Raw genomic sequence first — 27035 nt, 5'->3', positions numbered from 1 at the left:
AATGATGTTTCTGGGCCTCAGTTTCCTCATTTGTAAAACAGAATAATTTAGGTATATAAAAAATAAGTTTACCCTATATATACATAAAGCACTTAAGACAGTGTCTAACACATAATAAGCAATATGTAAGTGTACCCATTATTGATCCTAAATGAAACAGCAGCATTCTTTGACAGATGTACATATGAGCAAAAATCTTACAGATTAATTAAATCATAGCATAGCATACTCATTAAATTAAATATGCAGTCATCAAAAAGGATGCTGTGTATCTGTTGGCACAAAAAAAATATTCACAACATTTAAAGTCACAAACTGCTATAATCTGGCCAGGTGCAGTGGCTCATGCCTATAATCCTAGCACTCTGGGAGGCTAAGGCAGGAGGATCACTTGAGCTCAGGAGTTCAAGACCAGCCTGAGCAAGAGTGAGACCTGCCTCTACTAAAAACAGAAAAAATTAGCCAGGCAAGGTGATATGTGCCTGTAGTCCCAGATACTCAGGAGGCTGAGGCAGAAGGATCGCTTGAGCCCAGGAGTTTGAGGTTGCTGTGAGCTACGATGATGCCACTGCACTCTAGCCCAGACAATAGAGCAGGACCCCATCTCAAAAATAATAATAATAATAATAACAACAACAATACTAAGGAAGTTTCAAATAACAGAATTACCAAAATGTGGCACAGAGACACAAATAAAAACATACATCTGCATACAAACATACATAGCCTGTATGTATGTATGCAGATGTTTTTTAAAACCTAAATTTAGAAAGTTCATGTTAATTCTCTTAAAATTTTATCTTTTTCATTTAAGCCCAGCACTTGGATTTAGCAATATCTTTTTAAATTTTATGTTGTCATCAACATAAGCTAGTCTACTAGCTTTATGTCATTCACAATTAAATCAGAATGCCTTGTACAGCTAGGCCACCTTAGAAACAAGATTGATCAGGTAAGCATCAAGCACAATACCTCTGGAAATCTTCAACCAGGCTGATAATCAAACTTAGTTTTTGAGATGAAGTTAAAACAATAGAATAGAGATAAGTAATTTCCCTTACTTTAGTGTACTGAGTGGCAAGGACAGAATCTTTTGAAGATCCAGAAATGTTCAGTGAATCTGACTCTGGGTTTTACATGTCACTGGTGAAAGATTAACCTTTTTTTTTTTTCTTTTTTAAGAACAGCAAAATGCTCATGGTTATCAAAGCTGGGCCATGGGAACTTGGGAACTTGAGGATTCATTGTATTATTCTTTCTACTTTTGTCTGTTTGCACGTTGTCATGATAATGACTTGAAAAAAATTTCCAAAAAACTTATTTTTTTAATTCCAACTGATAAAATTATTCTATTCAAATTAGTTTGGTCTTCTGAAGGTAGCTAATAAACCTACTGATAACTTACCTACTGTGTAGTAATAAGGTGTAAGAACCGAGGCTTTTACACAATTGATTCCTCCTAGTACCTCTGCTAACATTTTATAAATCTGCTGTTGTGCTCCATTCATGCTGCCAATATCTTTAAAAATAAAAATAATTAGTACACTTAATCGGTTTTTGAATGAAAATCATCCCAATTCTACAAACTGAAAAATAAAGATTAGTATTTCCAATAAGAGCTTCAATGTAATACCATATGTAATGACACTAAATCCGATACAGGACAAGTTCTTTGCTCTCAACCAGAAGAGGTTGAGTGTCCCAAAAATTAAGAAATTCTTACAATACAAATCTCACCTAAAAAATTAAACAGGTCATGGCACTCTTGGAACTCTGGTGTCATGTTTAGGTTTAAGAAGCATAACAATGTACTATTTAATATTTACTTCCGAATTAAACTTTGATATCTAACCAAAAGAAAACTCAAACCTTTATTATATTGTTGACAGAAGCGGTCATGAAACCACGGAATCTGAAACTCTGGGCATTCCAAACAGACTGATCTATTTAACTCCATAAGACGAAACTGGGCCCTCGTATTTAGAGATGAAGGTAAAACTGAAATTAATAAAATAATGGATTTGACAGCTTAGACCTAGCAAAGACAACCCATTTTTGTACATTCATTTATTGGTATATGCTTTTACTCTCATACTATCAAATCACTTTATTTGCACATAAATGCTCTATATTTTTAAATTATTACATTCAGTGGCATGATTAGAACCAATTCCTATGTTATTTTCACTAGTGAATGTTAAAACTACATTTAAAAAATACTATGAAAATTTTTTGTTGACCTCATAGTCTATACTTAGGAATTTATACTAAGGAAACAATGATTCATGTATAACAATTCATTATTTATAATAATGAGGAACTGGAAACAACCTATAACAACTGAATTTTATTATATCCATATAATGGTATATTATATAGCCAATAAAAATCATGACATCAAAAAATATTTAATGACAGGGGAAATTGTTCAAAATATAGTTAGAAAAAGGCAGCATATAGAAGCGAATATATAAATAATCCAAATTTTATTTTAAAATATGGATATACAGACACACACTAAAGAGCAGGAAAAAGACCAAAAATACTCCAGAACTTTAAAAGTGGTAGTTTCACTCAGTGGTAAGATTATGGGGTAATTCTTTATTTTCTATTTAATACTTTTGTGTGTTTTCCAAATTTTTGACAATAAGCATGAATACTTTTATAAACAGAAAAAAGTTATTAACATTTAAATGCTTCACCATAGGCAGAGCTGAGACTTGGATATAAAGTACAAGTGAGAATTTAACAAATTAAAAGGTTGATACGTACTTTCAAGTTGAGAATCCAATCTGGCTAAGAATTTGATGTTAAAAATTGCCTTTAACAGATCTTCTGGAAAATATTCAAGTGTGGCAAAAGAGAAACCAAGAAACACTAACATTAGAGGATCCAATACACCTGAAAGAAAATTAAGATTGTAAAGCCAGGTTTTTAAAAAATGATACAAAGGCAGCCTAGATAAAACTAACCTATACTGCTACAATTCAGGATAGTGGTTAAGTGGTTACCTTTGGGTAGGGGTGGAACAGAAAAAGGAGACAAGAGGAGAAGGGGACTATTGTAATATTCTGTTTGTTGATCTGGGTATTGACTCCCTGGGTCAGCAGTCCCCAACATTTTTGGCACTAGGGACTGGTTTCGTGGAAGACAATTTTTCCACAGACAGGGTGAGGGGTGGGGGTGGACAGAGCTCAGGCAGTAATGGGAGCCATGGGGAGCAGCTGTAAATACAGATGAAGCTTTGCCCCTTTGCTCACCTCCTGCTGTGCGGCCAGGTTCCTAAGTTTCATGGAAGATCATTTTTCCACCGGCAGGGGGAGTAGGAATAGGGGGGTGGGAGGTGAAGGGGGATAGGGAGAGCTCAGACAATGATGCATGGCCTGGGTCCTAACAGGCCACTGACCAGTAGTGGGCCACAGCCCAACAGATGGGGACCACAGCCCTGAATGATTCAATTTGTACAAAATCACACTATTATACTAAGGTTATATGAACATTTCTGTTATTATACTTTGATAAAAAGTTTTAAGAACTACCTTGAGAAGAGAAAGAATTCAAAACAAAAGGACAGTGGTATAAGTAAAAAGGAGAAGTAATCCTAGTCTCTATGTATTGGTGATAATAATATAATATTGCTCAGAATGTGTTAGGTACCATTCTAAACACTTTTCATATATTCACTCATTTAAACCTTATTTCCATACATAGTAGGAATGATTATCTCTGCTTTATAAATGATCGTAAGGAAGCAAAAAGAAGTTGAATGATTTGCCTGAAAGACATAGAGTTATGAAGTGAAGAAGGGTGGGCTTTAATCCAGAAAGTCCAGCTCTGGAGCCTGGACCACTATACCATCCTGCTCTCTGGCGATTTCAGATCTCCAGGCTGAGTGCACACACGTTTGAGGCTCAGATCTTGCCTAGCACCTCCTCCTTTACCTGTCACCCAGCAGCATGGCAGTGTCCCAGAGTATAAAGCTTGAGCTTATTTACCAATTTGCTTCATCCAAGAGACATTTCCGATGTGGGTGAAGGGGTCACCTAAAATGCCCTGTTGGCATCAATATTCTTACAAAGGACAGAAAAGACAATATCAAATCTTTCCTTTTGTATTTTTTGGTGAGTTTATTTAATGAAGCAAGACCAAGTCATAAATGAAGTTAATAGTGATGATTTCCACCAGCAAAACTAATGTCAAAATTAATCTTTATTCAAAACAAAGACAAGTGTTACTCCATTAGTTATTTAAAATTTTACTTATAAAGGTCTCTAAAAATTTTTCTTAGAGAATCTTTTCTAGTTCTCTAAGTCTTAAAAGATCAAAGCTGTACTTCTCAATCTTTCTTCTCTTATACACTTCAGCAAAAAAAAAAAAAAACAAAACTACTTTCTAAGCCTCTATTTGTAGAATGAGTAGAGATGTACTTTCATTTCCTTCTGATTGTTGAGATATGACTGAACAACCAGGAGAACATACTCTAGGTCTCAGTTTCAAGTCTCATCTTTCTACATATAGCTGCGTTTCTAAAAGGGGTATAAATGGATGCCACACGTGCATACATCCATACATGTATATATACACATATATATCACAGCCCCATTTTGTGGGCTGTGACATAGTAGTATCAGACATGGTTAGATACTATCTGGCCTACAGATCCCACAAAACGGTAGCAAAGCATGATACTGATACAATTAATATATATACTGGTTTCACACCAGCTTAACCAGAGATCTATATAAATAAACCCTAATGTAGAGCCTAACATCTTACGCTGGATGTGGAAGCTCTCAGTAAGTATCTTGGTAGATGACTGGGTAACTTACTCGGTAGGAACAGCAACAAGCTCTGAAGAAACTAGTCTCTGGCTGTCTCTCCAAGCTCATCTCCTACAAACTCTCCCTCACTCCATTCCTGCCACACTGAATCCACTATTTCTGGAAGAAACCAAACATGCTCTCACCTCAGGGCCCCTTATACTTAACCTTTCTTTCATCCTGTGACTCTCATCTCCAACTATCGCCATGGATCATTCCCTCACTTCCTTTAGTCCATGGTTAAATGGCATCTCCTCAGAGAGGCAGTTCCTAAATCCCTTATCCAAAATAGTACTCCCTCCCACCCCAACCCACCCCACCATGCGACATCCTACATACTCTTATCCTGCTCTACTGTTCTTGAGAGTACTTATCACCATTTGACCTTAGCTATTTGCTTACTGTTTATGCCAGTCTCCCCACACCAGAAAGTAAACTCAGTGATGATACTTTATCTGTTTTTACTTTTTCTTGTATCTCCAGTGCCTAGAAGAATACCTGACAATAAGTACATGGTGAATGTTGACTGAAAAGGTAACAACTACTGAGCCAGATATTTCACTTCTAAAACTTCCATATCATACTGACAAGTAAGCATTGTGAGTCTGAGAAGAAAAGTCCCATAAAGCTATACTACTTGAAGGAAAAACTATACCAAATACAATTCAGGAACCAAAATAAAGAATGAAAAGGAAATAGGAAAAGTAATTTCCTGCCTCTGCTATCTTCACTTACTGCTTCTGCTAAGGCAAACTGTAGGAAGGACTGTTTCTAGTCTACTTTTTTCTAGTACTGAAACACTACTTAAAGAGTTTTTTAAGAGATAAAAAATAATCAGTACCAGAGCAGCAACCCTTCAAACAATTCATAACCATCTATTAAGTCCCTTATGAAACATTCATTTACTTTTTAAAAATAGACTATTAAAATCAATAGAAATAATCACATATTATGCACCTCCAGATGTGATCTAAATATAAGGTACACACAGCACCACACAAAAGGTATTTTTGCTGAAAATGTTTAATCTGAACTTAATTAAGCATCTATACCTAACTTCTAGTTTACTGGAAATACAACCAGAATGTGGTACTATTTATAAAAAATGGCCAATCTCTTTTATACAAAATAAAGATTAAGCAAAAAAAGGTGGATAAAATGATATAACCACTCAATGTTGGTTGTTTAAAAAAAGTTAAAAATGACAATTTGGTGACAACTGGGAAAATCTGATTATAGACTAGGTAGTGGATGGTACTTGTTCATTTTCTTGGGTAATATCCTGTTATCGTAGTTACATACGAGAATGTCCCTATAACCTGAAGTATATAGAGCTGAAAACTAGAAGGTTCATCATATACACACATGTGCTTGCGCATACACACACACACACACACACACACACACACACTGAACAAATATGGTAAGTGTTAATCATTATTCAAGCTAGATGATAGATATTAGAGGATTATTAAGTTTCTTAGGTGTACTAACAATATTGTGGTGATATAGAAGAATGTCATTATTCTTAGGAGATGTATGCTAAAATAAGTAGAGGTGAAGGGTCACAATGCCAACAGCTTTCTGAAATGGCTCAGAAAAAAATAAGAGCAAGAGAGACAAAAGGATAAGGCAAATGTAATAAAATGTTAATATTAGTGAATCTACACAGTAAGTATATAGGTGTTCCTTGTTCAATTCTTACCATTTTTTATACAAAGTTTAACATTTTTCTAATAGAAAAGTTTTGAAAATGGACACAAAACTTTTTTAGGTGTAGGATTCATGGCCATTATGGTTACCCTTTTAAATGAGGGTAGCTCAGAAGCAGCAGGTATCCTCTGACTTACTCATTCAATGCATTACCTAATAATATACCTACCTAAGTAAGAATTAAGGTGTTGCATACAAATTCCAAAAAATTCATCTCTTTGAGGTGGATCATAGTTCAAGATGCTGAATGGAAAAATAATAGCAAGGATTGCAAAAGGATGGATCTGTATAAAGACAAAAAAATTTTATAATTTAAACTTCAGTAAAGCAAAATGAAATTTTAACCTAATTATTATTTTAGGTGAAGTCTTTTTCTAACATGCTTATCATTAAATAATAAATGTATCTCTGCTTATTAATTTTTCTACCCTGCTGTAATTAATTTAACCCCACCACTAATTATTAGAACTCTAAAAGTATTAATGCAGAAAAAATAAACCAGATAATCTACAAATTTATTTTTTAGGTGTAATATCCTCTTCTATAATTCATTAATCATTAAAATGAATAGGAAATAGTATCAATAATTTCCATGCTATCAATACATTTTATAGAATAATATAATGTAATTAAAGAAGTTTATTTATAACCATCAGTATTTATTTTTCTTTCTTTCATTCACTTTTTAATTTCATCTTTCACCCACTCATCCAATACTTAATGAGTACCAGGCACTATGCTAAGCAAATAAGATAGACTTTTATTTTCATTTGTGAGAAATAATGTCTTATAAATAAAGGCCATACTCTGATATATCTACAATAGTCATTTTGTAAATGAGTTGCCTCTCACATAATTCATAAAGCAGCATTTTAAAAGTAAGTCCCAGAAATAAATCTGTAAGAAGATACACTGACAATTTAAGAATAATGATGTCAATGGACACCTTATAATTTTTCTCAGCTTTCATGCTTATCTCACACCTTTGAATGTAATTGTTTTTAAATTGTAAAAGTAATACCAAAGCATTACAGAAAATTTTAAAAAGATGGGCATGGTAGCTCTCGCCTGAAATCCTAGTCTTCTGCGAGGCCGAGGTGGGAGGACTGCTTGAGGCCAGGAGTTTGAAACCAGCCTGAGCAAGAACAAGAGTGAGACCTGAGACCCCATTTCTACAAAAAATAGAAAAATTAACCAGGCATAGTGACATGCGCCGGTAGTCCCAGCTACTCGGGAGACTCAGGCAGGAGAATTGCTAGAGCCTAAGGGTTTGAGGTTGCAGTGAGCTATCATGACACCACTGCACTCTAGCTTGAGCAACAGAGCAAGACTCTATCTCAAAAGAAAAAACAAAAATCATTCATATTCTACTATCCTAATATAATTAGTATCCTCAAAGAATTCTGATTACTGATCTTAATGATATTACAAAGAACCAAAGGATGACTACTGATCTCCCCAAATCTACAATGCTAGAGGAAGAAGTGGCTTTAAGGGGAGGAACAACAAATTGCTGAACCAGAAGCCAGAGTTTAATTTTTAAACTTTGAATTCTAATCCATGTTCTCAAATTGCTTATGATAAAAAATTATGCTTCTAGAAGTTGACAACTATATAAAACTAACATGTAACATTTAAAGTTCACCTTTTCAATCTGCTGAATAACCACTGAGGCTATCCTATCAAGTAGCAAAGTACTGAGGTAGTTAGTTCTTGAAATAAAAGACGCAATCCCTGCAACATTTTTGTAATTAATTTCTTCCATCAAACGCTGTAAAGTGGCAATTGTTTCTTCAAGAAGTGACTCAGGAAGCCATTCTCCTTTGAAAAATTTAAGTTCCTCCCATAATAGATCCAAATCGTTGCTTTGTTGTAGTCTCTGATGACCATAGTGATCTAATTTTTGAAGTAGTTTCAGTTGTTTCCCAGTAATACTACCCAAATACATGTGACTGTACTGAATCCATGTTAAAACAGATGTCACAAAACCATTCAGGTCACTTAGGTTACACTGTGGTAAAACTGCTTCAATTCGGGATAACCCTACTGCATCCAGATGAGGAGAAGGAATCATGGAAATAGCACGGACCAGAATAGAAATCTCACTTGGTATGACACTAATTTTCAAATAGCTATAAACGAAGGGGAAAAAATGAAAACAACAAAATTAACACATTAGCAACAAAACCAAAATATATATGTATTAAAATGTGAATATATATTATCACTATAATTAATAGGTTAGGTAAGGTAGGCCTAAGATATAAGTTAATTTAAAAAGAGTTAGGTAAATTCAAAGACAACAGGTCCATAAAAGGTTATTAATGGAAGCCTAAGATGTTCTGAAGCACATTCCAAATTTTTTTATGCAAAAATAAAACCAGAGTCTCTAGCAAACAAAAGGTCAGTGTCAGAACAATGTTTCCAGTGCTGTTGCTGGGAAAGAACTTGGGCTCAATTTCTGATATGATATGGCATGAACCTGTATGACCTCGTACAGGCCCTGTCATACAGTGATCATTCAATAATATTGGCTCCCTTCTCATTTTTGGTACATAGGAAGTCCAAGGAAACAAAAACAAACACACAAAAAAACCACAGCACATACAATTGACACACAATTGACCCCATTCTCTACTCCTTTCCCAAATCCCCATGGTAAGAATCCCACCACCAAGACTGCAATTGTTAAAAAATAAAGGTCAGGCTGGTGGCTCATGCCTGTAATCCTAGCACTTTGGGAGGGTGAGGCAGGAGGATTGCTTGAAGTCTGGAGTTTGAGACCAGCCTGAGCAACAGCAAGACCCCATCTCTACAAAAAAATCCAAAAATTAGCAGGGCGTGGTGTTGCCTGCCTGTAGTCCCAGCTACTTGGGAGGCTGAGGCAGGAAGATCACTTGAGCCCAGGAGTTGGAGGTTGCAGTGAGCTAGGATGACGCCATTGTACTCTGGCCCAGGAAACACAGAGAAATTGTCTCAAAAAAAAAAAAAAAAAAAAAAAAAGTCACGTCTTATTCCTTAGTGTAAATTTTCTTAACCATAATGGCATATCACTTTATTATGATAAAAATCATTTTTAACTAGATGCCAATCTTTTGATTATGGCAGAGTCCCATGCCTACTCTTTCATAAATCACAATAAGAAATCGAACTAGTGAAAAATGGAGGGGAAAAAGATCAATTTGTTTGAACTTCATTTAAGTCATTATTCTGATTTATTGGTCCTAAGTAGCTGGGACTACAGTGCCCACCACCACGCTTAGGTAATTTTTCTATTTTTTCAGAGGTGGGGTCTCACTATGTTGCTCAGGCTGGTCTCTAACGTGGTATAAGCCACTGCACTGAGCCCATTGTTCTGATGTTTAAAATAAAAATTGTCAATGGAAAATCCCATGTTAGCTTAATGAAAGTCAATGAAAAACCAATAGCTTTGTACCTGAAATATAAATGCTATATCCATAGAAAATAAGGTAATTTTAAATTATAAAGAGAAAAATCTATATGAAAACACTTTTTCGCTAACATTACCATTACATATCTTAATTTTAAAATTTCAAATTTAAAATTTTAATAAGTCTTTAAACAAGCAAGTAAGCAAGCTGAAGGACCTTAAATGAGTACTCCCAAATAAAGTTTTGCCTTTTTCAGGGACCCAATCTTCTGTTATTCTACTCCTGCAGGAAAGGAGAATGGCTTGGCTATTCACCAGTTTACTGCCATTTCTCCTCTAGGGAACTCAATCACCTTACTGCCCTCACTTCCATTTCAAAATATACCAAGCAAGGGCATTAACAGAATGCGCATGTTTCCATAATGATAAGTGTCTCAACATTTTTAATAAGAAACTGCCCAATTATGCCTCTAAAAGTTCCAGCAACTTTGTACATAACTAAACAAAATAATATTGTAGCTAGATTATAAAATGAAACACTAAACACTTATATTTTAATCTTACCTAAGCAATAATTCTCTGAGTTTCACAAAAAGCTCCTTACTTTGAAAATGTAGAAAACTCAATGCTTGAATTATCTTCAGTAACTCTGTTGGTTTAAAGGTATCCAAATGTTTATGTAGAACTGAAGCAATTCTAAAAAGAATGACAGAACATATAACCAGTTCGTTCATTTACTTATTAAACATTTACCGTGTTGCTTTCATGTCAGATATTCTGCTCTATGCTAAAGAAACAGTAATGAGACAAGATTTTCTATTCTTGAGGAAATCTCTCAAGATGGTGCTAGAAATGTAAATAATTAATACAGAATGAAGTAAGAGCAATCAATGAAGTGTGAATGAAATAATATTTAATTATCAATAGTAAGAGGAGAGCACAGTTTTACTTCCTCACCCAATAAAACAAATCCTCACAGAACAGCCATCAATTACACATCATCTCCATAACAAAATCTTTACCAAGAGTTACTAACAATTAGGAAAACTGATTTAATTTTCTTCCTTATATCCACTGGCTCTGAAATGGAGATACTTAAAAGCAACGAGGAATGCTGAGGTAGTAAGCTGGAGGAAATGGGGCAGAAGAAATATTAAAATAAAGGAAAATATAATAGACTATAGAAAATTAAACATATATAATTAAGCAAACATAATTATATATTTTGCTTTTTAAATCTCAAGTTATCAAAAAAGCCAATATATGGCAGTAAGATTTCAAGGTAACATTGTGTTGTGAGACAATTCAAGTTCATATGGATGTTAACTGTTTTGCAGAAACTTTCCTTTTGAAAAGTAGGGTCCTTTCTTTAAGCTCTCCACTTTACTAGACTATGATGCTCTGCTTGAGTATAAAAATAGCACCAAATGAAATGAAAGATGTGATAAACAATTTTGGCATCTCTATTTTGGAAAAAAAACTAGAACATAAATAATGCCTTAAGTGTTCATTCTTTATTTCTTCAAAACAATAGTTAGGTTAAATTTAAAAAAATTTTTCCTCAGGAAAAATAGCCTATTTGTGAATGACAACTAAAGTTAACACCATAAATTTCAGAAAAATCTACTTTTTAATCAGATGTGAATTTCTGCTTTCCATCTCTTCCATTGCTTCCAACACTGCCAGGGCTTGCTGGCTGGTCAGCTCCTCTGACATCAATAATATAGTTGATTTAAGTCTAGAAGCAAAGAAAAATTGAAAATTAGTTGCAAGAATTGTTTTAAATAACAGTTTTTAGGTAACAAATAGAAAAGAAATAATATAAACAAAAACTAAATACAATATATAATTCCAATTTTCTTCCCACATATTTGGAGATAATATAAAATATTACTGAATCAAAGAAAAATATATTTTCTTCAAAGTAATTAAGGCCCCAGTATAATCTAATCTTAAACTGTTTGTTAGAAAAATACAGATAATCTCTTAATGATTTTCAAATAAGGTTATAATGATAATAAAATACTATGACTCAGTGAAGTTATTCAGTACTAGACAGCTAAGGAACTAACAATTGATATTCTAGCAATATCCCAATGTTTTAAAATTGAATAAGAATTAAGCAGGAAGTCAATAAACCTGCATATTATCAGAAATCTTAGAAAATAAGCACTTGATACAACACTATAAACCGAAAATCAACAAACATGGTCCATTTTGAAGCTATCCAAAGTGGTGCAGTAACGAAAGTATCAAGATACAGTATGTCTTTTAGAATAATTTAGAAGGCAAGCCTAAAACGTGCAATCTGAGGATAGCAGGATAAAATAATTGTCTATTCATACTGGATAACTCTTTGCCACCCTTTTCACCAACCTTTTCAAATATTTCAAACACAGCTTCTCCCCAGATTTTCCCCAACCACTTCAGTCTACATTTTTCTCTCCTTTCTCTGTCCACAGCACTTACTAATTATATCACTAATTTTATTGCTTATTCATAAACTATGTTATGATGTTATGGTATATACATATTTCAATTATATATTTCTATCCTCTCAATTGAAATATAAATTCATTGAAGGCAGAGATTCGGTTAAATTCAACTTTTGTACTGCTTCAGGATATGATATTTTAACAGTACTTAGTGACAAAAAAAAATACAATAAAGTTTTTTAAATAATCATCTTATTTCCATCATGATATAATCTTAAGATATGCTCTTAAATTTTTTTACATAATTCAAAGTACTCTTAAAAAATAAAACTTTCTCCATAAAGTTTTTCCTAAAAGAGTAATGATGCAAAGTAAAGATTCCTCTATTTTGTAACTCCTCAAACTCCTGCTTAACTGAATCTACTAATCATATTTCTCCCTTAGGACTACCATAATTCTAAATATTTCATACATTTATGCTACGTGGGGGAAGCTTATATTTGTGTGTAAATCCAGTCACATGGCCTAGGAAGAAAAAATCTTACCTACTAACCATATTTATGTTATTAATTTAATATTTGCTCATCTTTATAACCTAAATATTTTTATTTACATCAATATCTGATAAAACTGGAAATTCTTAAAAGAGAAGAGCCATATAAAATTCACTCAAACCTGACATAGGGACATATATCAAGTATATAATAAATGCATTGATGAATGTGATGAAGATAACAAAACATAAAATGGTCCATTATTACAACAACTATGATTCTAAATATTCTGTATACATATGCTGGGTGGGAAGTCTTATGGCTGTGTAAAAATCTAGTCACGTGGTCTAGGAAGGGAAAATAAAAACACTTACATGGTGTTCTCCCTCATCCTTTTCTGTGCTGGTCCAGCACCAGGAGTTTATTGGACACCCTTCAGAATATAGCAATAGACTAAGGGTTTGAGATGTAAATTATAATAAGAAAAAGAATCAAGAAGCAGAGCATAAGAGATTATTTTCCCTTCCACAGTCTAATGGGGTGATTTTTTGTGCCTTCCAGAGCTGCAAGAAGACCTTAGTTTGAAGGCTCTATATATTCCCAACCAACAAAGTAAAGCATTTTAAACTGAACTTACTGTTTCTTTTCTTCAGGTCCTGCTATGGGTCCCAATGCTACAAACAATTTTACAAAGCTAGCAGGGTGATCAAACAGAGGAATCATTTCAGTTAGCCTCTTTTTAGCCATTGAAACAAACTCAAAATTATGAAACTGTAGAAACTTGTATAGACTAAGTATTTTACTGATGGAATCCAAATCAAGGTGGTTCACGTTACTTAAAAATACTTTATTACACCTTTCTAACAGTGGAAGATAATTATATTTAACATTTCGAAGAAATTGTACTGTTCTTCTTGCAATGTCGACCTCGGAAGAATCTGTGGTGTCAAAAAGAAGTTCTGTTTTGTTCACTAATTGTTCCCGAAAATATCGTGATATTAAAGAAGATATGTTGACCATCAAGACAGACAAGGGCCTGAAAAAGAAAAAAGATGCAAAGATTTTTATATCACCTAAGAAAAATGACCAATTCTAAAACTAAATGATTAGATATGGAAAGGAAGTGGTAAAAATATTATGAGTTTTATATCATAAAATTTTTCTTTTAAATACTAGTGGGAGTTGAATTCTTATATCCTAACAATCAATCATCCCTTTCAGACAAAAAGTACTGAAATAATATTTTGCATTGAGTGTATAAAGTACCTTTTTCTGTAGATAAAACGATATTGGTGGAGAATATTCTAGTGAAATTTACTCAGAAATCATTTTGAACCCATGAATATAACATTAAAAGTCTCATTTTGAATTTTTAGAGTAGACTTTTTTATTATTCCTTTCTCTGCATAGGTGTAATTTGCTAATAAAATTTGAGCACAATTTTTCTCACTATTGAATGATTTCATATTTTTTAATATTTCATGCTAGATTGATATTAATATACAACAAGACAGGTACTGAACAAGGGGTGGCATTTAATATTTCTTCACTCAATAAACACTTAAGGAGCATAAGTCACTTTTCTAGGCACTATGGAAGACATCAAAATTACTAAGTTGTGGTGCATGCTTTCAAAAGACTATTCTTCCATAATACAACAATCGAAGAACTATACAAATACAAGAATGTACCTATAATGAATAAAGTATGAAAACAGAAAAGAAAACAAATGTTTGGGGATAATTAGAAAACAATCTATAAAAAAGACAAAAACACAAATCTAAAACCATCTCAACCATTAGGACAGTGAGACTGCTAATATTTTTGTTCGTTTCTGAATTTCTCCAATCTTTTCAATAAAATAAATATTTTTTGAAATCTCCAGTTGTACAATACTTTGGCTTCTCCAGTTAAAATGTTTAATGTTAACATTAATTAACATTAATTATTAAAATACCATTGCTATTTAGTTTAACCATAAACCTCCAAAATTATTTTTTTAAATTGCGTATTTATCTCTAATTGCAGTTTGGAGTGGAAGAGTGTCCAAAGATTAGATTCTCAAAGGGGTCTAGAAGAATTTTTAAAAGCTAAAAAAATTGCAGTGATTTTCATTGTCTCCACTTTTACAGGCTACTTTCAGGGGTGGGGTGGGGTTAAAAATACACAACAAAAATTTACCATTTTAACCATTTTTAAGAGTATGTTTCAGTGGTATGGACATTCACATTGTTATGCAACCATCGCCACCATCCGCCTATAGAACTTTTTCACCTTCCCAAGCTGAAACTCCTTACCTATTAAACAGTAACTCCCTATCACTACTTCCCTCGGTTCCCTGCCAATGACAATCCTACTTTCTATTTCTACGAATTTGATTACTCTAGGTACCTCACACTAAGTAGAACCATACAATATTCGTCCTTTTGTGTCTAGTTTATTTCACTTAGCATAAAGTCTTCTATGTTCATCCATGTTGTTACACGTGTCAGAATTTCCTTCCTTTTTAAAGCTAAATAATATTCCACTGTATGTATATACCATCTTACCTTGAACCATTTGTCCATCAATGATGGACACTTAGATTGCTTCCACCTTTGAGCCATTGTGACTAATTCTGTTATGAACACTGATGTACAAATATCTGTTCGAGTCCCAGCTTTCAATTCTTTTGAGTATATATCCTGAAATGGAATTGCTGGATCACAAGATAATTCTACGTTTAATTTTTTGAGGAACTGCCATGCTGTTTTCCATAGCAGCTGCACCATTTTATATTGCCATCAGCAACACACAAGGGTTCTAATTTCTCTATAGCCTCACCAACACACTTGTTATTTTCCATTATTGTCTTTTCTTCAAACATGTAAGAACAACTAGTTAAAAAAAAAGGTATCAAAAACTAATCATAAGCAGTACAATCCTTTGGAATCAGAAAACTTAGGTTCAAATCTTGGCTCTCCCATTTGTTAGCGGAGAGACCTTGGGCAATTTACCTATCCTCACAAAGTCTTAGTTTCTCATGCAGAAAATGAAAGTATAGGTCAGGCACGGTGGCTCACACCTGTAATCCTAGTACTCTGGGAGGCCAAGGTGGGACGATGGCTCAAGGTCAGGAGTTCAAGACCAGCCTGAGCTAGAATGAGACCCTCTCTCTACTAAAAATAGAAAGAAAGTAGCTGGACAACTAAAAATATATAGAAAAAAGATGTCTGTAGTCCCAGCTACTCGGGAGGCTGGGACAGAAGGATTGCTTGAGCCCAGGAGTTTGAGGCTGCTGTGAGCTAGGCTGACACCACAGTACTCTAACCCAGGCAACAGAGCAAGACTCTGTTTCCAAAAGAAAAAAAAAAAGAAAATGAAGGTATAAATATTTATCTCAGAAGGATATTTGAGGATTGAGCTAAAAAGATGTTTATATTCAAATTTTTGCCCTTCTTTCAGCTCTAGATAATTGCTTTCATTTTTATTTCGGAATCCTTACCCTAGTTTTCAAACCTACCTCCATCTGCCCCATATATCCTCAGTCTTTAATTAACTCTCATTCTCAGTTCTCTTTCTACTCTTACTTCTTATTATAATGGAGACCTTAAATGATATAAGAGTAATATCAACTTATACTGACCCTACTCCCCCATGAGTAATTAAAAGTTTCTATCATTTTACTGAGATTTCCAGCACTGTTGTATTTTAAACAGTTTTCTTAGGTTCTCTTCCAATTTCAGCATTTCAAGACATCAAAAATGGCCCAACCAGAGCAGATACTTACAAAATGCTATCTGCACGGTAACAAAAAGCCAAGCTCAAAATATACCTTCCATCACCCTAACAAGATAATCAAATTCCTGCTATTAAAGAATTTAGCACTGTCACAGAATATAAAGTCAATACACAAAAGTCAATCGTTTTTCTATATGCTAGCAACAAACAATTGGAAAAAGAAATTTTTAAAAATACCACTTCCAATAGTATCTCAAAAAATAAAATATTTAGGAATAAACTAAAGATATGTAACATCTCTATACTAAAAACTCTTTCCTAAATAAATGAAAAGCTATACCATGTCCATACATCAGAAGACTTGATTTTAATATGACAACTGTTCCCAAACTAATCTATAAATGTCATTTAATCCTTATCAAGCATTCTGGGGCCGGGCGCGGTGGCTCACGCCTGTAATCCTAGCACTCTGGGAGGCCGAGGTGGGCGGATCGTTTGAGCTCAGGAGTTCGAGACCAGCCTGAGCAAGAGCGAGACCCCACCTCTACTAAAAATAGAAAGAAATTATATGGACAGCTAAAAATATATATAAAAAAAATTAGCCGGGCATGGTGGTGCATGCCTGTAGTCCCAGCTACTCGGGAGGCTGAGACAGGAGGATCGCTTGAGCTCAGGAGTTTGAGGTTGCTGTGAGCTAGGCTGACGCCACGGCACTCACTCTAGCCTGGGCAACAGAGTGAGACTCTGTCTCAAAAAAAAAAAAGCATTCTGGGAGGCCGAGGTGAGTGGATTGTTTGAGCTCAGGAGTTCAAGACCAGCCTGAGCAAGAGCGAGACCCTGTCTCTACTAAAAAAAAAAAATAGAAAGAAATTATATGTACAATTAAAAATATATATAGAAAAAATTAGCCAGGCATGGTGGCACATGCCAGTAGTCCCAGCTACCGGGGAGGCTGAGGTAGGAGGATCGCTTGAGCCCAGGAGTTTGAGGTTGCTGTCAGCTAGGCTTACGCCATGGCACTCTAGCCTGGGCAACAGAGTGAGACTCTGTCTCAAAAAAAAAAAAAAAGAAATCCTTATCAAAACCAAGGCAGGCATTTTGGGAAATTAACAGGCTGAATCTAAAATTTATAAGGTAATGCAAAGGACCTGCAATAACAAAAATGATATTGAAAAATAAGAACCAATTTAGATAACCTACACTATACCACCTTAAGACTTAGTATAAAGCTATAATAAGAAAGAGTAATTTTAGTGAATGTATAGATCACTGGAATAGAATAGAGAGTCCATATAGAGTTCTAAACATTATCATCATATAATTTTAGACACAGGCACCAAAGTAATGCAACTGGGAAAGTAAAGCCTTTTTACCAAATAGTGTTGAGGCTGGGCACAGTGGCTCACACCTGTAATCCTAGTACTTTGGGAGGCCAAAGCAGGAGGATCACTGCAGGCCAGGAGTTCGAGACCAGCCTGAACAACATAGTGAGATCTCGTCTCTACAAAAAAATAGAAAAATTAGCTGGACATGGTAGCATGCACCTGTAGTCCCAGTGAATTGGGAGACCGAGGAAGAAGGATTGCTTGACCCCAGGAGTTTGAGGTTGCTGTGAGCTATGCTAACACCATGGCACCCTAGCCCAGGCAACAGAGTGAGACTCTGTCTCCAAAAAAAATAAATAAATAAACAAAATTGATAAACCACTAGCTACATACTAACCAGAAGGAGAAAGAAAACCCAAATAAACACAACCAGAAACAAAAAAAGAGCCATTAACAACTGATATCACAGAAGTACAAAAGATCATCAGAGACCCTCTGGAACAACTATATGCTCACAGACTAGAAAACCTAGAGGAAATGGACGAATTCTTGAAAGCATACAATCTCCCCAGATCGAACCAGGAAGAAACAGAACTCCTGAACAGACCAATAACAAGTAGCGACATTGAATCAGTAATAAAAAAAAAATCTCTCAACAACAACAAGAAGCTCAGGACTACGTGGACTCACAGCCAAATTCTACCAGGTGTATGAGGAAGAACTGGTGCCAACCCTACTGAAACTGTTCCAAAAGATCAAGAAGGAGGGAATGCTCCTTAACTCATTCTATAAAGCCAGTTATCACCCTAATACCATAGCCAGTAAAGGATGCAACAAAAAAAGAAAACTACAGTCCGATATGTCTGATGAACACAGATGCACAAATCCTCAACACATTTGCAAACCAAATCCTACAGCACATCAAAAGAAACATTCACCATGATCACGTGGATATTATCCCAGGGATGCACTAATAGTTCAATATACACAAATCAATAAATGTTTACTGCATAAACAGAATTAAAAACAAAAACCATACGATCATCTCAATAGATGCAGAAAAAGCATTCAGTAAAATTCAGCATCCGTTCATGATAAAAATCCTCAAAAAACTTGGCATAGAAGGAATACGTCTCAAATAATAAAAGCCATGTATGACAAACCCATAGTCAACATCATACTAAATGCGGAAAAGTTGAAAGCATTCCCCCTAAGAATTAGAATAAGAGAAGGATGCCCACTTTCACTACTTCCATTCAACACTGTACTGGAAGTCCTAGCCAGAGCAAGCAGGCAAGAGAAAGAAATAAAGGGCCTCCACATTGGAAATGAGGAAATCAAATTATCTCTGTTTGCCAATGGTAACATCTTATACCTAGACAACCCTAAGGACGCTTCCAAAAAGACTCCTAGATTTGATAAATAAATTCAGCTAAGTCTCAGGTAATAAAATAAATGTTCAAAAATCAATAGCATCTCTATACACCAACAATGGCCAAGCTGAGAACCAAATAAAGAACTCAGTCTCATTTACAATAGCTGCAAAAAAAATAAAATACCTAGGAATAAATTTAACCAAGGAGATGAAAGATTTTGCAAATAAGGTCAAATCTCAGACCCTTCACAGAGCTCAACAATATTGTATTACACTTTATGTACCTTATGTGTAATCCCCAGAGCAACACTGCAAAGTAGCTGTTACTATTCCTATTTTGTAGATAACAAACTTCCAAGAGGTTAAGTAAGCCTTACGTCACATAACTATGAGTAGCAAATCTGTGTCTACATCCAAAGCCCAGGATTTTTATACCACAAGGAAAGGCCCCTAAATAAATTTACCTTAAGTCCTGTATGGTTTCCAAGTTCTTATGTACAATATCAGCTATTTTTCCCATTAATGGACTAAAATACAAATGTTGATCTGCTAGGCAAGAAGAAAATACTGACAGCACGTTAACATCAAACCTATTAAAGGAAATATGTGAAAGAGGTCATTAGTATTTACTTTTACTTAAAACATAAAATACATAGTTATAAAATAAAGGCAATCAAAAATACTAATATATTATTAATACAAATGTTTTCTAAAATGTTGATATTATAAAAGTAACAAATCATAACAGAATTTTTTTTCTTCCTTTAATTTTTTTTTTTTTGAGACAGAGTCTCGCTCTGTTGCCTGGGCTACATACAGTGCTGTGGCGTCAGCCCAGCTCACAGCAACCTCAAACTCCTAGGCTCAAGGGATCCTCCTGCCTCAGCCTCCCGAGTGGCTGGAACTACAGGCGCAGGCCATGATGCCCAGCTAAGTTTTTTCTATTTTTAGTAGAGACAGGGTCTCGCTCTTGCTCAGGCTGGTCCTGAACTCCTGAGCTCAAGTGATCCTCTCGCCTCAGCCTCCCAGAGGGCTAGGATTACAGGCGTGAACCACTGTGCCCAATCCAAAATGTTGATTATTACAAAAGTAACAAATCATAACAGTTACAAAGTCAGATACTTAAGAAAGATTTATAAAGGGGGAAAAAATCACTCAAAATTACTTGAATCATTTACTTATTAATTTTTTGAGGTGATAGAACAATTTTGACTCAATGTTGCATATTAACAAATATAATGCTGTTACTACAGTGGTGTAAAAAACTTCAGAATTTTTCTATAGGAAAAATGACCCAATTTCTTCAACAAGTAAATGGCAGGACAAAATAGAGGGAAGAAGAATTGTTTTACATTATAAAAGACTTTGAATTCAGTAAAAGACAAGCATTAAGATGGTTCATAACAGCACAATATGTAGTAGCAAAAAACTGAAAACAATCTAAATGTTCATCAAGAGTACAATGGATAAATTGCACATATCCATACAACAGAATACCATACAGCAATAGAAAAGAAGAAACTACTGAATCATGGATGACTCCTTAAAATATATTGAGAGAACTAGATATAAGAGTACATACTATAGGATTCTATTTCTATAAAAACAAACTATTAATAATTTTTGGTGTTAGAGCTCAAGATCCCTTTGGAGTGAAGGATGGACTAGAAAGAATATGAAGGGAACTAGTGATGTTTCTTGCTTTCAGTGCTGTTACATGGAAGTGATCAGTATGTGAAAATTCATCATGCTGTATACTTACGATTAGTGTAATTTTATACAATATTCTTCAATAAAATGTTTACTTAAAAAGAGAGAGAGAAACATAAGAGACACAGTAAGTGTGAACCTTGTCTGGATACTGATTTTTAAAAACTGCCTGTGAAAAGGTCTTTATAGGACAATCGAGGAAATTTGAACACATTACCAGGTATTAGATAATACCAAGGAATTATTTTTAATTTTTTTTTCTTTTTTGAGACAGAGTCTCGCTATGTTGCCCAGGATGCACTTGAACTTCTGAGCTCAAGCAATCCTTCCACCTTAGCATCCTGAGTAGCTGAGACTACAGGACTGTACCATGAAGCTCAGCTGGCTATGTATTTTTTAAAAAGTCTTTCTCTCAGAGACATATACTAAGATATTTACAGATGAAATGATATCATTATTTAAAATATACTAAAGGGTGAGGAGGCAGTGGGAGGTGAAATAGATAAAACAAGACTGGCTGTATGTTGATAATTGTTGAAGCTAGATGATAGGTACATGGGAGTTTATTATATTAGTCTCTCTACTTTTGTAAATGTTTAAAATCTCCTATAATAAAGGATTTTTTAAAAAACTTGGATTTCAGGCCAGGAGTGGTGGCTTACGCCTGTAATCCCAGCATTCTAGGAGGCCGAGACGGGAGGATTGTTCGAGGTCAGGAGTTTGAGACCACCCTGAGCAAGAGCGAGACAAAATTAGCTGGACAATTAAGAATATATACCAAAAGTTAGCCGGGCGTGGTGGCGCACGCCTGTAGTCCCAGCTACTCGGGAGGCTGAGGCAGAAGGATTGCTTGAGCCCAGGAGTTTAAGGTTGCTGTGAGCTAGGCTGACGCCACGGCACTCTAGCCCGGGCAACAGAGTGAGACTCTGTGTCAAAAAAATAATAATAATAACTTGTATTTCAAATAAATGATAATTACCCTTGCCATGAGCCATCATATAGTACTAATCCATAATAATCTATCCCATTTGAATCATTATAAATTATAGTTATAAAACATAAATTCATAGATATTTTAGCAAGATCATTGATTAATAGCTATTATAGTGATAAAAAATTAACCTCATGGACCACAAAGACTAAAAATTCAGAAATTAATGTTCATTCTATGACTATTAGAAATTGTATATATGAAACATAAATTAGGGTTTAAAAATTTCTATAACCTAGTATTATTTTTAAAAAGTATTGCTACAAGAAAAAAACCATATAAAACAAAGTCATTACTTTCTGAGTTATTTTGAAATGAAGGAAAAGTTTAAAGAAATGTCTTACTGAGAAGTACAACTATACATTTGTAATTTAAGTATCTAATACAGTAAACAGGATCCAAAAAAGTTGCATAGTACACATGACATTTAATGTTGCTTTGAAGAGAAATAAAATGTTATGACCTATTATCAACAATGACCAAATTCAATCCCAAAGATCAGTAAGCAAATAACTCTTAGTGTCGGCAAAAGGAATGAGATTACTCTGATTACCCTCAACAAAGGATAGCTACAGGTAGAGAATACAAGAATACAGTAGATGACAAGACAGACAGATTTAGAGATTAACTGAAATCACAACTCAGATGAATGCATAATTTATAAACCCAGAGAACTGCTCTATTCCTTGCTTAATTTAATCCAGCCCATGTGTCTATAACTGTAAGAACTTATCATAGTTTAAGCTTTAAGAGCAACATACTAAAAAACCAAAAAACAAAAATATCAGAATGCTTGCTTTTCTCTGTCTACAAATAAACAGCCTTGTTTGTTTCTTCTTTATCTTAATCAAGCCTTTCCTTTCTGGTCTGGGTTTCTATTTGGTTTAGAGGGAGAATTCCTCTGTAGTTTTGAAAAACCTTCTCTCTCTTACCTTGATTTTCCCTTTCCAACCTAACATTTGCCTTATTCTACCAATAATGGACCTAGGTCATCCAGAATTCCTAGGTTAAAAAATTCAAGGTTTTCAGAGATATATGAAGATTTATCAAAATGAGCTGTGCTATTATCTCAGCTGTTTTATAAATAAAGAGCTTCTCATCTATACTTATAAACTTCTTTATATTCACAAGAAGAGTACCCTGAACAGATTTCCCATTTTTCTACATAATTATCAATTACAACAACATGCTGAAAATATAGCTGTGTATAGTATAGAAAATGATCAGGTCCATAGCAGTGAACCTGAAAGCTTTTTTCTTTAAAAGCTTCTAAGTCACTTACAAGCTCTGGTCATTGCCTCTCCATAAAAACGGAGTGACAGACAAGTAGCTACAGATGCTCCTAAACAGTGTTACATGGCCTTCCTTTCTACTAAACTGGTATTTTATTTTTTTCTTCTTCTATCATGGCTCCTGCACTTCTAGGTTTTTATTGACAGCCAATCAATTGACAATCTTTTCTTTCTGAGGCAGAATTCTTCCAGAAAAGAAGATTCAAAAAGGCAGTCTATAAATAGCTGTAACTCTATCTTACTTATATTTTCATTAGTTATATATGTGGAAAAGCACACTGTTCCCCACTCTTAAAGAGGGAATATTTGAAATACTTTCTTTTCTCTCTTTAAGAAAGAATACCCATTACACAGTAAAAAAAAAAAATCCTTGAACTAAACTGAGTTTAAATATATTTTTTCAATAATGCTTGACAGGCAGGCAGCAGATCCTTGTTCTTTTCCTATTTCACTGTGCTAACCCTGATCTTAGAAGATGAACCCAGAGTACTTGCCTTTCCAGCCTTCTCCATGCTTCTGTAACTAGTGCTTCAACTAGTGGATCATGGGCCTCAACAGCAAACCTCAATAAAAACAAGAGACAATAATTTTCCATACATGAACATATTTAAATCATTAAAAACACATGCAGGAAGAATTATAATGCAAAAGTGAACCTCAAGTTATTTTCCTCTTACATAGGCAGTCCTTATTTCTGGCCCAGTCTCATTTCAGTATTCTGATTTCTTGGTACAACCGAATAAACATTTATACTTTATACCCTATCACTCTTTTAACTGCTCCTTTCAAAATGCCTTTCACTGACCAATGAAAATATATAATGATATATTTTACGTTAAAATTAAATATAACATGCATTACTTTGTTCTGACTATAAAAAATATTTTTATAAAAGAATGTAAAATATTAAAAAAAAGCTAATAGTCACCAATTACCTTGATCATTAAGATTAAGCATTCCCTTCACGTACCTCAGAGAAAAAACTTTATAACCTAAGATCACCAAAAAAGATAAAAATCATCCTTTTTTTGTCTAACATCAATCCCCGATATAAGTCTTAAGCTCCTGTTCTATAAATGCTAATTCCCTAACAAAAATAACTTGCATCTCTAATTTGTGTAATGCTGACATCTACAACTATTTATCCCTGGAAGGTTAGATCATCATATGAGAAAACTGCTGTTTTTCCACCAATGAAATGAATAAACACACCAATTGTAATTTCTGCGTGCTTTTTTTCCCCTTACACAGGCTGAATAAAGGCTGAATCCTTTATTCAGGGAATCCAGTTCTCCTGAAGCCTGGATATCCTTGCAAACAATGTAAAAATCTATTTTCTTATTGTTCAAGAAAACTTTTTGAGTTTTGAGTTCTTTGACATTGAAGAAGCCTTTTTTCATGTAACACCTATCAACAATCCATGTAATATAATTTGTGAAACATTGTTATCAAATACAAATGAGTCTACAAAATAATTTTTTTCCTTTCTATTTTTTTTAAGAGCTGTCACTGGGAAACAACCTATTGTACCAATAGGCCCTAGAAAACATACCTGCCATCAATATAATTATGAGAAGGAACCAAGACCTTGCAAACAGGTTATCACAGACAAAATTTACTAATTGGTGACTGTTATTAGGCATTAATCTGAAGTCCAATGTTTACTTAATATATCCTCATTACCTTTAGCCAACTTTTTTTTTTTTTTGAGACAGGGTTTGACTCTGTTACCCAGGCTGGAGGCCCAATCAAAACTCACTATAATCTTGAATTCCTGGGCTCAAGCAATCCTCCTGCCTCAGCCTCCACAGTAGTGGGACTACCAGTGTGAGCCATGACACCTGGCCTAGCCAACTACATTTTTACAGAATTCCACAATAATCCAGTTTTTATATATCTAAAGTTAATCATTTCTACTTTCATGATTGATTATATTCTAATTTTTAAAACTGTGATACTACTAATAGGTATCAAAGAATATATTCCAAACATCTTTAAATTATTAAATTATCAGGAAAACTATTTACTGGGGAAGAAAACATAGTATTTTTCATTTTAAAGAGATTTTCACAAAATTAAAATATAAACCATACAATCATTTCCATATAATCATTTCCATATAATCATTACAAAATCTAAAAGTAAATTACTTACTGTTGTGTGATGTATAACACTTTCACTAGGGTATCATCATTCATTAATTTGAATTTATTTGCAGTTAAATTATAAAGAGTAAGAAATTGAGGATGATCTCTGACATATTCAACATTTTTTAATAAGCTGGTCTTCTGCTGTTGAAGCTGCCAAAGTATATTAAATGCACATCCCACTTGTCTTTCTGAAAGTGTGGCTTTGTTTCTTTCAATAAGATCAAATATTTGCTCTTCATCTGTACACTGATTCATCTGGATAATTAATGGTTCATAACTGAAGGGTCGAAATTGAAATGCTCTCCAGGAGAATGGACAAATAGCTCTTAGACGAAGCATATCTGTAACCAATGAGTCTAGAAAAAAAGGTGTCTTTTTGAATTTATAACACAAATTTTCTTAGGTAAATAAAACCCATCTGCAACTAGTAGTCAGGTGTAATATGCTGGTATAAAAATAATTGTTTTTCCTTCATGTATTTTGCTTCCAATATGATGGCTCTAAACCATTCCAACATGCAGCTTCTGTAAAAGAGTTGGTTTAACATGGTTAGGTTTATATCATTAATGTCAAATTAATTCCAAAGTTAAAATTAAAATAACAAGTTTTTTCTGCATTAACCAGAGACTTTTCTTAGTCTGAACTAGGTAGCAGGATTTGATCCAAAACTCAACGTCCAAAAAAAGGGACTTCTTTCAGCACCCATCGAAAAATGTTTATATTGTTTATATATTAAACTGACATTTATATAAAATCTTCAAATTTGACCATAAAAGCAGAAGGAAAGAAAACATACAAACTCAGAACTTTTTGAATAAAGGAGTAAAATTGTTTGAAATACATAAATATATCACCTTTAAAGTTTCTAGGCCGGGCGCGGTGGCTCACACCTGTAATCCTAGCACTCTGGGAGGCCGAGGCGGGTGGATCGCTCAAGGTCAGGAGTTCGAGACCAGCCTGAGCAAGAGCGAGACCCCGTCTCTACTAAAAATAGAAAGAAATGATCTGGACAACTAAAAATATATATAGAAAAAATTAGCCGGGCATGGTGGTGCATGCTTGTAGTCCCAGCTATTTGGGAGGCTGAGGCAGGAGGATCGCTTGAGCCCAGGAGTTTGAGGTTGCTGTGAGCTAGGCTGATGCCACGGCACTCTAGCCCGGGCAACAGAGCGAGACTCTGTCTCAAAAAAAAAAAAAAAAAAAATTTTCTAAAAAGAGTAGTTATTAATTCAGAGCCATAACTTAATACTTTTGTTTTTCAGAAGGATGGTCTCTACTATATTTGCTTTAAGGATAATTTTTTGCTCCTTTCTTCTTGTGCCCTAAAAGAACTCAAACAATTTAATCATTACTGGCCTTAGAAAGGATTTAAACAATAAACGAGACAAGCAAAGCACCAGTCAAGAAATAAGAAATCAAGTAATATTTCAAGATATGTTGAAGCAATATATGAACCAAAGATAATTATGAAAAACAATAATTTTTTTAAAATGTATTATAAGTGCTTACATTTATAATTGAGAAGCAATGGTTAAAAAAGCTGGAACTAAAATTATATCATCTATTAGTTCTGCAACATGTTACAATTTACAAAGAACTTTTAAAATACATTATCTCAT

General features: G+C 34.2%; 1 protein-coding gene across 2 annotated transcripts in view; it reads right to left on the bottom strand.

The window, feature by feature from the left end:
* FASTKD1 (FAST kinase domains 1) overlaps window positions 1-25788 on the bottom strand; it is a 29679-nt gene extending 3891 nt beyond the window's left edge. Inside the window, exons 1-11 of one of the 2 annotated variants that reach the window (XM_069471569.1) lie at window positions 25421-25720; window positions 23761-23829; window positions 19738-19863; window positions 13491-13889; window positions 11552-11662; window positions 10489-10620; window positions 8179-8665; window positions 6703-6817; window positions 2773-2901; window positions 1870-1998; window positions 1406-1519 (exon numbers count right to left, since the gene is read on the bottom strand). In XM_069471569.1, coding sequence (XP_069327670.1) covers window positions 1406-1519; window positions 1870-1998; window positions 2773-2901; window positions 6703-6817; window positions 8179-8665; window positions 10489-10620; window positions 11552-11662; window positions 13491-13889; window positions 19738-19863; window positions 23761-23829; window positions 25421-25671 — 2062 coding nt within the window. In that variant the 5' untranslated portion in view covers window positions 25672-25720. Of the gene's footprint in view, window positions 1-1405; window positions 1520-1869; window positions 1999-2772; window positions 2902-6702; window positions 6818-8178; window positions 8666-10488; window positions 10621-11551; window positions 11663-13490; window positions 13890-19737; window positions 19864-23760; window positions 23830-25420 lie in introns of both variants that reach the window. The other variant, XM_069471580.1, reaches the window with a different exon arrangement.
* Window positions 25789-27035: the final 1247 nt, after the last annotated feature.

This window comes from Eulemur rufifrons, chromosome 1 (genome assembly GCF_041146395.1).
Source record: "Eulemur rufifrons isolate Redbay chromosome 1, OSU_ERuf_1, whole genome shotgun sequence".
Classification (NCBI taxonomy): domain Eukaryota; kingdom Metazoa; phylum Chordata; class Mammalia; order Primates; family Lemuridae; genus Eulemur; species Eulemur rufifrons.
This window is presented reverse-complemented; position numbering and strand designations above follow the sequence as displayed.